The following is a 15,111-nucleotide window of genomic DNA, read 5'->3' as shown; positions in this document are numbered from 1 at the left end:
TTTTGAATGGTACTGTACATGGATCATAAAAAAACAAAATTACTTTGCTCTTTCAGAATTCTTTATTTAGAAATTAAGATGTTGTTGCAATTTTTTTCTTTTGAAAACACATTTCACCTCCATCATGTCAAATCTACAGTATTATGTAAGGAAAACAGATAGTAATTCATGTTAAAACAAACTCATTTCTTGAGGTAGACAATCATTATGGAGGGAATCTTTAATATTAATCTGCATTATTAAATTGCTGATTTAATTAACCAAATTATAAAGTTGTATTGCAATTATAAGCTGCTGACACTTTTTAAGGCATGCAACAGCATCTGAAAAATACCAATATTAAAAAATTTTAAATAACATAAAATAATGCAATCCGGGACATTTGAAAAATACCATCCGCTATATTATTATTTCCCAGTCTTTGTGTATTTCTAGGCCCAAGCCAGTTAAAGTTAATACACCTCGTTTAACGTCGAACTCAAACATGACTGGTGTCCTCGCCGCACCTTAAAGACAGAAACAGAAGGTTTATATTATAACTCTCTGGTTTATATTTAACACCACATTATTTTTGTATGAAGTATTCTACTGATAGTTCCCACAAAAGAAAACTTGTGCCGTCTACACACCTGACTTGAGCTTGGGTTTTCTTTTCAAACTATTCAGACCAAGAATGACCACTGACTCCACTTTGTCATCGGAGACAAACGAGCCTTTATCATCGGCACAGCTGAGAACACAAGGCACAAGGAGAACGGCGTATTGAGCTTTCTGAACACACACAATGGTATATACCCTGTTCTGTTTACATTTCACATTTCTTGTAAACAGTACCAAAAGGTCAAACTTTGAAATATAAGACCATCCCTAAAATATAAAGGAAAATGAAAAGTGATGTTGAGCCATTACCTGCTAACAAGCCTGCCAACTCGCATGCTAAAACGGCGTAGGCAGAACTGCTTCTGGTCTCTGTAACTAAAAGAGTGACCGTCATCCAGATAAACAACTCCATCAGCATTGCCCTGTAATGCAAAACATATAATCCAAATCAATGCGGTCTATTATTATGTGTGTGTGTGTGTGTGTGTGTGTGTGTTCAAATCTTGTTTAATGTTGGGCTCCTCAAAGATTTGACCATGAGGCACTAACAAAAACAACCATGTTTCTTTGGACATGTTCACTTGCAATACTATGTTTTCTGGACATGTATAATTTTAAAAACTTTTTTGTCATCCGAAAATATTTACTTGAAGTACCCCCTGAGATTTCGCATATTCTCGGTTTTCTGATGATGGTTAATGGTCACATTTTTGTATTGTTTTTATTTGTAAAATATTTTAAAAGAAATAACAAATTTTTATTAATTTAATAACTCTAATAATAAAAAATGAAGGCAGAATATATTACTGTTGTAAATCACAATTGTACTGCAAAGAAAACAATTATTATTTGATAATAATTATAACAATTATTTTATTTTAACAACTCTCTGTGTAACAACTCTAATGTCTTAAAGTGCCCCTTAATTATGCTATTTTAAAGGTTCCTCATTGTTTTAGAGGTCTCCTACAACAGGTTTATGTGCATCCAAGGTAAAAAAAAAAAAACGGTTTAATTTTCTCATAATATACATCGTCATGCACTTTGATCTTTAAAACTTTGCAGACCTTTTACATTAACAAACAGCTATATTACACACTGCATAAAAGATCATATTTGAAAAAGTAAAAAAGGCACACTTTAAATTCTTAACTTCCAAACTTCAAGCTTCTAACATTGCAAATCTTTGAGCTTTTATTTTGACGGAATACTGGTGAAATGCTGTAAACTTCAATCGAAAAATTGCTGAAAATTATGTGAATGTAAATAAAGAGAACCTAGTGCACACTGCATTCCCAAATGCTTTGGAAACTGTTGCTTTAGAGTACCATGTAAATACTGTAGAACATAAATATGAAAATCAAACGGTACCATTGTAATATTAAGTCTTGGAGAGGGCGATATAAGCACAAATTTGGTACACACTCAGCTTTATTGTGTCCTTATTACAGGTTACCTGTACTTACTAAAGTAATAACAGTGAATTATCCATAATTACAAGCAACTTAACACTCACCAATATATTTTAAAATGTAATTTATTCCTGTGATCAAAGCTGAATTCTCAGCATACTCCAGTCTTTAGTGTCACATGATCCTTCAGAAATCATTCTAATATGCTGATTTGCTGCTCAAGGAACATTATTATCAATGTGGAAAACAGTTGTGCTGCTTAATATTGTTTGTGGAAACTGTGATACATGTATATTATGATATTAGCATCTGATTCCAGCCCTGACCTGTACTATGGTACCACCCAGTACATTCTGTTTTATTGTCATGTGGTCACCTTAGTGTCCAGTGCCACAGTGAGAGTGATTGGATGCTGCTGTAAGTCTGCTGTACTGGACCCACAACCTGCTCTCCTGGGCACCACTGTCCCGCCTCGCTGGAACACGGGCACCTAACACAGAGGGTATACCGTAAATAACTCCGTATGACTACTATATTCAGTAGACTGCTGAATCAGAGATGTAGTGTGAGTCACTCACGGTGTTCAGAGTCACTGGCAGATCCAGAGTTCTGGCACTCTTGTGTACTTCTGCCGTGTTTGTGTCGTACCACAGCTTTCAAACACACAAAACATCTCTAATGAACACACTTTAACCTTCAGTGCAATTCATTTGTGAATTAGGCTTACCTCATCAGACCCTGGGAGCAAAACCCTGACCTCTGTGACCCCAGGATCTGTCACAGGGCACACAAGGAGAGCACTGCCTGAAAAATGTCCATTAGTTAGAATGGTATCTGAAATTTGACTGCTATGTTTTAAAAAGTCTCAAATATATATATATATATATACATGGGTATTATCATTTATAATGACCAGTGGTGGATGAAGTACACAAATCAAGAGGAAAAGATATAGCACTTCTAGAGTGGAAGTACATAAGTGCTATACTTGGATTTTTAATGTACTTAGAGTGAGTATTAAAAGTAAGTGATCGATGAACCATTGTTTTGCAATTTTATATATTTTATATTTTATCCTACAATAAGGAAAATTAGTAGATGAAAACATTGAATATTTATTGATCTGCATTCGGCAAATAACCAAACATTTTATTTTATTACCAAAAACACACTATCAAAACAATAAACGTTAAAAATGTAAGTTTGATATCATTTGAAACTCCTACAGAAGCAGGGAAGACGCATGTGCATTCATTTTAATTATTTTAACATTATTTGACCTATACGCAAATATTGACATGTCCACATTCAAGTAGCTAAATATGGAGCGAATTATGTGCCATAATTAAACAAACAAATCCAGCATTTTGAAAAACATTTTGCAAAAGAAAACCTCAAAAAGGTTAATTATAGATCAATTAAGACATAAACACACCCGTTCACCGGTCATTTTCCTCAGCTCTGGCAAAGGCAAGTTTCAAATCAGTGCTTCTCCCGGGAGACTAGCGCTAAATTAATCCCCTAGTTTAGCGTCATCTACTGTTTTAGAAGAGAAAATCTGCCTGGACACATTTGTGAGAAAATCGAGCCGAGAGATCTCATAAAAAGCCAAGTGTCACACAATCATAACAGACAGATATGCATTTGTATGCATTAGATTTGGTATTTGTTCAAAGGTTACATGCAATTTGTAGGATGGTTTGTATTTATTTGTGAAGTATTATCTTGGCTCATTTATTTATATTTGTAAAACACAATACACATTTGTTACATTTTCACTAAAACTGACCTTTGTACTTGCACATTGCTTTCTGTTTGTTTGCGAGTCGAGTTTTCCTTTGCGAAGTAGATCGAGTTTGTTTGCAAAATGCTGGATTTGTTTGTTTAATTATGGCACATAATTCGCTCCATAGCTAAATGACTGACATTTATGACCTAAATGTGATTTTATTTATACAATTATCAATACTTAAAATTCAGCATCTGTTTTCACGCCGTCAGTTCGCACAAGCTCGTGCTCCGAGGATCTCATGGTACTTGTCATATTTTGAGTCGGATATCTCAGTGAATTGCTAACCTGAGTCTCAATCTGAATGAATCGCTGCAGTCGGATCAGTCCGATGACTTGTGAATGAACCGTTTCAACAGGTTCATTGAAAACAAGCAGCTCACGAAGAAATCGCTAACAAATCGGACATTGCAATCGCGTCTTGAAATGTGGTGAATTCTTCAGTTCGAAACAACGAGGACTGATAGGATTTTGTAGAATTTAGTGGAGTAAAAACTATATTACGCTTTGGAAAGTTGTTTTCCTTGCATGTCAAAAAAATTTAGTGTCCACAAATTAAGAATATTTATTCATTCACTCATTTGAGTTAAATCTTGGCCACGTTGTACTACTAATATGTTCTCTCATTTGTGATCACAATTTAACTAAATTAAAACCAATTGCTACAACATGGCCACAATTTGACTAAAACGAGGGAACAAATTAATAAAATGTGGCCAAAGACAACAGTAATGACAACAAAATCTTAATTTGTGGCCACGATATCTATGTTTTTCTTCCATATTCCACACTGATAGTGACTTTATTAGCAGTATTACACAGCAGATCTACTCATGTTTACCTATCATGTACTGGTTCTCCACAGCAAACGTGCTTGAATCGCTGGGAAACTCTACCCAAAGAGGTCTGCAGGGAAACACACACTGTATCAGCACGTATAAGCCATAGTAAATAAGGTTGTGCTGCAGCTTAAAATGCAGTACCTGATGGGAGGCAGGGCTGACACGTGTGCTTGGTGGAACAGAGTGTACCAGTACGGCAGGAGACAGTATCTGTCCTGAACAGCAGAGCGGATTGCAGAGGTGACTTCGACCCCAAACAGCCAGGGCTCACGACGCTTGGTCACTTTAGCAGAGTGTCCTCTGAAAAATGGCTGAAGAGCCCCTGCCTGATACCAGCGGACCAGGAGCTCAGGGTCTGGATCCTGCACAAATCCCCCTACATCAGCTACACACACACACATACGAGACCATGTTCAATCAGTGATGGTCATTTTACACCCAGTTCAACGTGAAAATACACTATCGTGCAAAGGTTTGACCAAATATACAGTAAAACAGTAATATTGTGAAATATTATTACAATATAAAATAACTAATTTCAATTGTAATACATTTTAAAATGTACTTTATTCCTGTGATGTCAAAGCTGAATTTCCAGCATTATTGTCTTCAGTGTCACATGATCCTTCAGAAATCTTTCTAATATGCTGATTTGGTGCTCAAGAAACATTTATTATTATTATGTTAAAAACAGTTGTGTGGCTTAATATTTCTGTGGAAACCATGATACTTTTTATCAGGATTATTTAATGAATAGAAATTGCAAAGGAAGAGCATTTATTTTAAATAGAAATTGTTTATAACATAATAAATGTCTTTACTTTCACTTTTGATCAATTTAATGTGTCGCTGTTGCATAAAAGTGTTAATTTCTTAAAAAAAAAAAGAAGAATTACTATACTCAAACTTTTGAATAGTAGTGTATTCAGGGCCTAAAATTAATACATGAAATAAAAGTATATGAAACGGTGTCAATCCGAAGTTTTTATGAATTCTAACAATTCAATGTTGTGAGAACATAAACAAACACGAACGACGCTCGGGACAGTTGACGGACCAGCGCCGCATCGTCATGAAAGTTTAAGCCTTGACAATTTAAATATTCAAGCTCAAGAAGATGCGAAAGGGAACTCAATTCATTATTCACGCGCTGTGTAGGAAGTTTAAACAACCGAAGCGCACGCCCAGAAAGCCGTGTCTCAGACAGTGTGTGAATAATAAATCGAGCTCTCTGTCACGTCTTCTTGTGCTTGAACGGACAAATTCACACAAAATTAAGTCAAAAATGCCCGTCCCAGCGAGCATCCTAGTAAACATAGTCGGCTATGTCTTAAATGAACGTAAACAGTTGAAAAAGAAAACACGTGTGTACAGAATGTATCAGTATTCGGTCTTAAAGTGGCATCAGCCTAAAATACCTGCTTATCTCACTGCTCTTGACTGAATAACTTTTGTAACTTTAATAAGGATTAATCTATGTTTAATTTATACAGTGAATAATATGCAGTGTTATTTTACATTTGATTAGCCTACTTTATTCAATTTGTGTACCTGAAAATCGGGAATTTTCACTGGTATCTAAAATTTGGACGTCATAAGTGCCTGTTTTTGCAAAAACAGTTTCATGGCCATTGGCAGGTGTGGCAAAAAGTTAATTTTAGGCCATTAGTGTTAATGTATGTATATGTATGAAATATTTACCAACATTAATATTACAATCAACTTACTTTGTAGGTTTAAATATAATATATTAAAATGAATATGACATAAAAACTGTCGCTTTATTAGTCTAACCTCCACAAAACTGTATCCCTGTCAAACTCAGTGACAGCAGCATGGGTATTGAAATCTTCAAGTACTCCCAAGTAGCAACATTGTCCCCAGTCCATATGGCACCTGTGACATAAACAGTTCAGTGTTGCTATGGGCCGTGTTGTTTGTTTCCATCAACACAATGGGTATAGTGTATGTCATCTGATTTTGAAGTTACCTAATCTTTGAGACCCAGCAAAGAAGGAACGTGAAAGGATAAATGGCCTTTCTGTGCCACCTGAGCGGGTTAATAAGCCCTCAAATGTAGCCATATGCTGTGAAGGGGAGAAAAAAACATGTAACCATAATCTATGTATATATTATAAGCGTGTTTTGACTGAGCTTACCTGATAGAAGCCATATAAGTTGTGTAGTTCCCTATGTTCCCATCCTCCGAAGTGCACTGCATCTTTTGGCATTGTCTGCTCTGGCCCGTTAAAGACAGAAGGTTCATTCATGTCGTTCCACACAAACAAAGATTCTGTTGAGCCCTAATGGAAGAGTGGATGAAGAGCAAACAGTTACCAATAGAAATGAAGAGACAATGAATTGGTTTTTAGATCAAAAGATGCTAAGGAACCACCTCAAATATTGCTCAGTAAGTAAGTATTAGAAGTATTAGATAAAACCTTAATAGTGACCAAAAATTGAGACTCACTTCATATTTGCTTAGAGAGAACTGTCTGGCATACCATGATCTTGTCTTTGAGCTACTGAAGTCCAAATAACTGGATTCACCTGATTTGATGTAAAACAAGATCTCAATGTAAATAAATCTATTATTAAAGGGATAGTTCATCCAAAAATAAAAATGTTGTCATCCTTTACTCACTTATGTCATTTTATTTCTTCTGTGGAACACAAAATCTGAGATTTTTTTCAGATTTTTTTTTTGTCCATACAATGGAAATCAACGGTAACCAAAATGTTTTATTACTTACCAACATTCTTCTAAATATCTTCTTTTGGATTCCACAGAAGACAGGAAGTCAAACGATATGAGGGTGAGTAAATGATGAAGGAATTTTCAGTGTTGTTATTGTTAACTAAAACTAAAACAATTCAAATGTTTAAAGCAACACTAAGGAACTTTTCCTCTTCGGTCGCTCTACAGGTTGGAAGCGGAATTGTCCATTACCGCTGTCGTAAATAATTTCGCCGCCCGCAGCCTACCGTCGCACGCACGCTCACTGTTTATCTAGCACCGGCTTTGAATGAACGATGCCCACAGACAAGGTAGAGTATGTTGCATGATTTCATGAAAGTATGATGTATTGTGACATCAGAAACGAAGAAAAACGAAATAATGACTATTGTAACGCTTGACGTAAAGCAAGTCAAATTTGTAGTTTTCTTATGTCTCATTCGAACTACAGAAACGCGACACGGTTTGGCAAACTTGCATAGTGTGGTTATAGCAGATATAGGGCTGCAAAGCGAATCCAGAAGTGCCTTTCACTCTGTTACGACTTGATGAACCACTGAAACCATTTTGGAAACATTATTTTAAGGTAAAAAATTGTACTTAGTGTTGCTTTAACCATTAATTGAAATTAAGCTGAAATAAATTTAAATACACATATTAGCTGATTTTAATATAAACTTGAATGAAAAGGAGAAAGGCTTCCTTGGCAACCAACTAAAATAAAATAAGTTTAATTTGAAGTACTAAAATTACTAAAACTAAGGGTGGTTACACGACACCGTTTTCAACTAAAAACGCTTTGACAGTTCATTTACACAACAACAGTGTTTTGGCGGCCTGGAAACGCAAACTTTTGGAAACGGTTTCAAAGTGCGCTTTTTGGAAACAATACTGTTATCAATTCATGAACGTGAATTTGTGAAAACGGTGATGTCATGCGCATGTGTAATACATGTTCCTGGTTTACCTGTTTGTTTCATATCCCCTTTTTTCCCTAGTTATCACATTGATTGTTTATGTTTTACACCTGTTGCTTGTTTTTTACAGTGTATATATTGTGCTTGTTTTCAGTCTTTGTTCGGTATTTGTCAAGTTTAGTTGCTTGTTCCGTTCATGTTTTTTGATCCTAAGAATCCAGAGTGTTTTGTAAACCTTTTCGTTCCTGATTTTCAACCACCCATGACAATGAAGCTAAATAGAAATATTTAAAAACCCAAAATCTAATAAATTTGACAAAAGCACATAAAATTACTAAAGATTTAACAAATTATAGCTATAAAAATAATAGCTAATACAAAATCTTAAATACTACAATGGAATAGTAAATAAATATGAATAAAATAACACTGATTTTCATTTTTGGGTGAAATATTTCCCTAGCCTAGTCATTAGCCTAGTAATAGTGATCACAAATGAAGAATTATGGAGAGTTTAGAGAACAAACTGGAATCAATAGATGGTAGGATTTCGGATCGGTTTTGGCTTTTAACAGTTACTGCAGGTACAACAGTCTTGTTGAGAATTTTTTCTGTATGATACGATAAACAGTTATGTGAATCTGAGACTGGCCTTTTCATGTATGCTGGATCTTACCTGGCCAACATGTTCCTTCATAAACAGTGCCTTCTCTATTCTTCACAAAATGGCCTCCGTCTTTAGCTTCACAGTAAACTGACCAATCAGGATCGATCTTGATGTGCGGGTCACTAATAACAACCAACTAAAGAGGCAAATAATAAACATAAAAAAACTGTTACCTTTTATCTTTAGAAGCCCATTACTATACCTTCCTGTTCTTCTTCTGGAGGTGACGCTGTAGCTCTGCTGGGTTTGGGAAAAGCTTGGAGTCCCAGGTGAAGTAGCGCTTCCCATTTGTGTGCTCTATGTCCAACCATATGACATCATACGGAATACTGTGGGAGTCAAATCCAGCATCCACAGCTTTCACATCTGCCTCGTCCTCGTAGTTCCAGCGGCATTGGTGATAGCCCAAAGAGAAGAGTGGAGGAAGAGCCTGATAGCCTGTTGGCAGAGAAATACTAAAGGAACTTCTGTATACATTTAAAGCCATCTTCTTTTTAATATAAGAGCAAGTGCGGACATTTGTAACTTGAATGTGCAAGGTTTTATCAATGAAAAACCTACAAAAGTCCTAAATGTACATTTTTTGTTTATACCACCATTGACAATATTTGGGAAATAGTCAGTACCTGTGAGTTGAGCATACTGAGAGAACACTTGGGCAGCTGTGGGTCCCAGCAAAATGAAACAGTCGATTGTGCCGCTCTCTGATATCCATCTAACATCAGTCTGAGGTGCGATCTTGCTTTTCTTCCCCGGTGGTTCATCCTCATTCTGTTCAGACAACAAAAATAATCAACTGAAACAATACACATCTAAAAAAACATGTGTCTCCTATTTGACTGATTTAGACTATTCTCCAGCTAACAGGGAATGTTTTTAAAACTGTGGCTAATGTTCTGGCAAGTTCTCTCAAAGTTTACCTAATGTTACTACTTGTTTCAGAACGTTCAGAGAACATTCAAAATTAACGTTCCCATAATGTTTGCAAAACTATAAAGGAATGTTCCCTTAAAGGAATAGTTCACCCAAAAATGAAAATTCTGTCATCATTTACTCACCCTCATGCTGTTCCAAACCAGTATGAGATTCTCTCTTCTGCTGAGCACAAAAGAAGATATTTTGAAGAATGTCGGTCACCAACAGTTGACGGTAGCCATTGACTTCCATAGTATTTTTTTTTCTTCATACTATGGAAATCAATGGTGCCCAACTGTTTGGTTAATTATATTCTTCAAAATATCTTCATTTGTGTTCAGCAGAAGAAAGAAACTCATACTGGTTTGGAACAATTTGAGGGTGAGAAAATAATTACAGAATTGTAATTTTTGGGTGTCTATCCCTTTAACATTCACATAACCAAGAAAAATATTTTTAAAGCATTTCAACGGTCAGAGAACAAATAAAGTCTTCATAACTTAATGGGAATATTAGCAAAACATTCTTAAAATATATTTTTGTTAGCTAGGTCAACTGTCATCTGAAAGACATTTCAACTTTGCAGTGTGTAATTTCTGGCCCCCTAGTGACACCAAACACTATTACCATTGTTTCCAAACAGTCGATTGAATAGTAGAACTGCACCTCATTTGGCTCTGAATTGTACTTGACATCAACCAGAGTCTCCGACGCGTTCAGCCAGAACACTCCAGCTGTCCTCTCGGGCTTGTGAGCTATCAGGACAGGAACAGAACCGTAAAGACCAAACCTGCTATTGATGTCATAGCCAAACACATCCAAGTTGTACAGCCGATACGCCTCAGAGACACTGTGAAGTAAAACAAATGTTGGGGTTTGACTGCTACATCATATTAGGCAAGAGTCTATTCTGTTCAATTTGTCTTCTATAGGTACGGATAGTGTCTCAACCACATCAGTTTTAGAAAGCAAACTCTTAGATATTTTATGAAGTGCACTACCTTGTGTCCTTCAACACCAGGGTATCAGCATGTTCAGGAAGACCATACGTATGGTTGAACCCATGGAGACTTAAGTCCATACCCACCGAACTAGGACCTGATGAAGACATCAGCAATGATATGTTATTAAATAACTAGAGAATGTGGCTGGTGCTTGCTAATGTAAAACTATGTCTGAATTTCTCTCTTCTGCTGAACACAAAAGAAAATATTTTGAAGAATGTTGGTAACCAGACAGTTGACGGTAGCCATTGACTTCCATAGTAGGACAAAAAATACAATGGAAGTCAATGGCTACCGTCAACAGTCTGGCTACCGACATTCTTCAAAATGTCTTCTTTTGTGTTCAACAGAAGAAAGAAACTCATACTTTTGTTTGGAACAACTTAAGGGTGAGTAAATTATTTTTCATTTTTGAGTGAACTATCCCTTTAAGGAACTGTCATTTGGCAAATTTTTAGCAAAGATCTAAGGGCAAAAGTGGCAGATTGCCACAAAGCACAGTTCACAGTTCTTTCTTCACACAGAAGTCACAAACTAAGCAGCTTTCTGTTGGTCAACGTGGCGAACTCGCGTGAAAAGCTTGAACCAGATGCAAAATTTGTCTGGGGATTTTTTTGACCTCTCACAAAATTCCCAAACACATGGATTCTATTTAAACTTACTGGGTTTTGCTGCAAAATTTAGCCAAATAATGATAAATGTGACCACACCGTTAACAGTTCAGGCCTGTTTATACCAAGAAAGATAACTATAACAATTACAATACTGGCGTCCACTCGACACCAAGCAAGGGCCGATAACATTCTGCTTATTAGAAATGCACACTGCAGTTCTTCTGCTTCTTTAAACACTCATGCTCTTTAAAGTCAGGTGGGTTCTGATTGGCTGTCAATGTTTTTATTGTTCATCAGCTGGGAAAAATAGTTCTGAAAGTGATTCAAATGATATCGTTCCTCTGTGTCATTACCATTACAGTAGTGGTTTGGACTTTGCTTTTCTCATTGAATTAGAATAATTAATAAAACTTTGTAGACATCGTTATAGTTATTGGCATTGGTGTGAATGGGCCCCTATAGGCTTTGTTTAAATCCCTAACCCTATGTATACATCATTAGTAATACAAGCAACCATATTAATAATAATACAAGTTGTACTGGAGTTGATGAAATGAACAATGGGCGTTGTATTCTGTATGTTATGGCGGTTTACCGTTTGCCTTGATGTCCTCAAACTGTCTGAAAGTTTCCTTCCACAGCCCGCATTGATTTTCATCTCCCTTTGAGATGGAAGAACATGATTTGTTAAACAAGTAAGTTCTCTCAATCATACATTTTCACATTAAAGCCTATAATCTCACCTGACATGAATTTGAAGATGACCTGTAAGAAATTTAAATAGAGTTAAATGGGAAAAACCAACATTAGCTATTACCAAATAGGTTTTTATGGGAGTATAAAACAACAGTCCTCATATATTGTTCATCTTACCTAGTTGGATCTTGCAGAGTCTCAAAGTAGAGTTTGTTTTCTGGGTTAAGTGTGACAATCTCCTCCCCATCACAGGAAATCTCTAGTTTGAAAGGTGAAAAGGAAACCAGCAACTGGTACTGTCCCAGACCCCAAGTTAGACATACACAGTCCTCTCTCTTCCAATGAACTCTCAGCCTGTCAAAGACATCACAATGAAGAACTGGCAGTAGCAGATCTAGGAGAGATGTGAAGAGATTTGTGAAGTTGATGGCTTACGGCTCATATCTCATCTCTCCAACCAGAACGTCTGAAACGTGGTAGCGTTGTTTCACTGGCTGAAGCTCATCAATAGAAACTCTGACCGTTCCATTTTGGGTTGCCCGTATTTGAAGACTCAGCCGATTCTGGAAGATGTAGAAATAGTTTCGATAACGTTTTTTTGATATTTTGCATCTTTGAATACTTCCCAACTTTACATCCTTTAAACTATATAATTTGAATTTAACAATTTTTTTTATTCAGCAAGTACACATTAAATTGGTCAAAAGTAACAGTAAAGATATTTTTAATTTAACAATTTTTTTAAAAATGATTCAAGGAATCCTGATAAAGAAAAGAATTACGGTTTCCACAAAAGTGTTAAGCAGCACAACCGCTTTCAGCTGTGCTCATGTTCATCTGTGACAAGAAATATTTCTTGAGCATCAAATCAGCTTATTAGAATGATTTCTGAAGGATCATGTGACACTGAAGACTGGAGTAATGATGCTGAAAATTCAGCTTTGTATCGCAGAAATAAATTACACATGAAAATATATAACAATTGAAAAAAGTTATTTTAAATTGTAATAATATCTCACAATATAGCTTTTTTTTATCTGTATTTTGACCAAATAAATGCAGCTTTGGTGAGCCATTCCAAAAAATATATTTATTACTTTATAATAAAAAAGAAAAATGTGGTCTTAAAGGGTTAGTTCACCCAAAAATGAAAATTCTGTCATCATTTACCCACCTCCATGTCATTCCAACCCCATTACCCTGAGAGCTTTCTGTCCCTCCATTGACAGCTACGCAACTATAAAGAGATCGTAAAACGAATCCATATGAGCAGCTTAGTCCAATTTTAGGATGAGACGATTGCTTTATATGAAGAACAGACTGAATTTAGGCTTTTATTCACATATAAAAGCCATTCATCAACTCACACATCAGTTGTGGTAAACGGAAGCTCAAGCATGTTTGCTTGACGTGCGAGAACCAATGAGGTTCATTCTCGTGTTACGCAGCACGTTTGAGCTTCTGCGAGAACCAATGAGGTTTGTTCTCACACATCAAGCAGGTTTGGTTGAGCGTTTATGTCTGTTTATGTTCGCTTATCAAGCGTCAAAGTGGTAGTTGCGTAGCTGTCAGTGGAGGGACAGAAAGTTCTCAGATTTCAACAAAAAGATCTTCATTTGTGTTCCGAAGATGAATGAAAGTCTTACGGGTTTTGAATGACATAATTTTTGGGTGAAATATCCCTTTAATTCACAATTATAGCCAAGTCTTTAGAAAGCAGAATAAAATAATAATAATTAAGTAAATGCATTAAACTTATTGTGTTAAACATATTTTGACAAACCCCTGCCCTAGACAACAGTGAAAGAATGAGCTATGTGAAAAAAGCAGTGGCAGTCCACCTGAGAGTCCCGCTCACAGAGCTCCAGACTGGCTCCTCTATCTGTGAGCAATAAAGTCTCCAAGGAGGCAAAGTACTGAGACACTGCTTTATCTCTCTGTCGCCTATTGTAGAGATCAAAGGTCAAACAAATTCAAACTTATTCAATTTATTTCACCAAAGAAATAAATAGACTTATTTCCTAAATAATGGCATCTAGATATTATTAATATAATACTAACAATAATAATACTTACCTGTAGAATGTAATGTCATGGTTTTTCTTAAACTTCTCTTTAAACTCATCACCCGGAACGCCACTGTAATGTTATGGTACATCATAAGTAGCCTACAGTTCAATTGGTTCTGGTCTAATTTTTCTTAATACTGTAATAATAGCAAGTAGTCTGCAAGCAAATGCTGCATGTCCTTAATGGCAACAATGATGATAAAGACACATATCGCTCACAATTTTAACAACGTGCTTTTGATCACATTACGTCCAAGCATGACCATCGTTTCAATGCTGCAGAAATGCTTGTTACCTCTCAGGTTCAGTTGAAAGAACATTCACCTCCATGATTCCGCCACATAAGGAGGAAGTTATTTGACAGTGCTAGTGGTGTGTGTTCTTTCTATTGGGCGACAAACGCTAGTACTTATGTGGCACAAATATCCCTGCAAGGGGGCGCATGATGGCTCACACAGCCGAATCCTCCATTCAGACTCATTTAAATCTAAATGGGTTTTGTCTTTCTTTAAATATTTAAATCTCAAGGTTTGTAATTTTAAGCGACTGCGATCTGACATACAAACAGGAACCTGCCTAATCAATCGGTGTAAACATTTTTTTTTAAATTATTTTTGTACATTAATCACAAACGTCTGTGATTGGTCCATCCTCAGTATCGTTGAGAAAAGGAACAGATCGGCTACAGACCAGCGCTGTCACCGTAGTCTATTTCACTAGCTGTCTGGACAATAATTTACACTTTAGGTATGACAATGAGATATGTTAATAGTGGTTAGATTTTAAAACACAAATAAAATATACATTTTTTAGACTCTACACCTGACCAATTAGAGAACGTCTGGGCTA

At 36.1% G+C, this 15,111-nt stretch overlaps 1 protein-coding gene across 2 annotated transcripts; it reads right to left on the bottom strand.

The window, feature by feature from the left end:
* Positions 1-39: 39 nt before the first annotated feature.
* ganc (glucosidase, alpha; neutral C) lies at positions 40-14,648 on the bottom strand. 2 transcript variants are annotated; one of them, XM_082143221.1, is made up of 24 exons: positions 14,558-14,648; positions 14,270-14,332; positions 14,035-14,140; positions 12,629-12,756; positions 12,371-12,547; positions 12,241-12,262; positions 12,093-12,159; positions 10,881-10,977; positions 10,546-10,729; positions 9,591-9,735; positions 9,167-9,402; positions 8,974-9,100; positions 7,114-7,193; positions 6,803-6,946; positions 6,634-6,730; positions 6,438-6,539; positions 4,785-5,028; positions 4,643-4,707; positions 2,740-2,816; positions 2,591-2,665; positions 2,389-2,502; positions 910-1,022; positions 630-730; positions 40-506 (listed from the first exon to the last, which is right to left on the bottom strand). In XM_082143221.1, exons 1-24 carry the CDS (start codon positions 14,590-14,592, stop codon positions 400-402), a joined length of 2,706 nt encoding a protein of 901 aa, XP_081999347.1. In that variant the 5' UTR covers positions 14,593-14,648; the 3' UTR covers positions 40-399. The 2 variants fall into 2 exon arrangements, with proteins under 2 accessions (XP_081999347.1, XP_081999348.1); XM_082143222.1 differs by having other exon boundaries at positions 14,035-14,137.
* Between the last annotated feature and the right edge of the window lie 463 nt (positions 14,649-15,111).

The sequence above is a fragment of the Leuciscus leuciscus genome (assembly GCF_965113295.1).
Source record: "Leuciscus leuciscus genome assembly, chromosome: 17".
Taxonomy (NCBI): Eukaryota; Metazoa; Chordata; class Actinopteri; order Cypriniformes; family Leuciscidae; genus Leuciscus; species Leuciscus leuciscus.
Note: the sequence above shows the minus strand (reverse complement) of the source record. Positions and strands in the feature narration are given on the sequence as shown.

Excerpts from the sequence above, each read along its gene's own strand:
- ganc (XM_082143221.1), bottom strand. The coding sequence starts at position 14,592 with ATGGAGGTGAATGTTCTTTCAACTGAACCTGAGAG. Across the intron at positions 12,757-14,034 it reads TCTGTGAGCGGGACTCTCAG|AATCGGCTGAGTCTTCAAAT; the intron begins GTGGACTGCCAC and ends TACATCTTCCAG. Across the intron at positions 731-909 it reads GTTGGCAGGCTTGTTAGCAG|CTGTGCCGATGATAAAGGCT; the intron begins GTAATGGCTCAA and ends TTGTGTTCTCAG.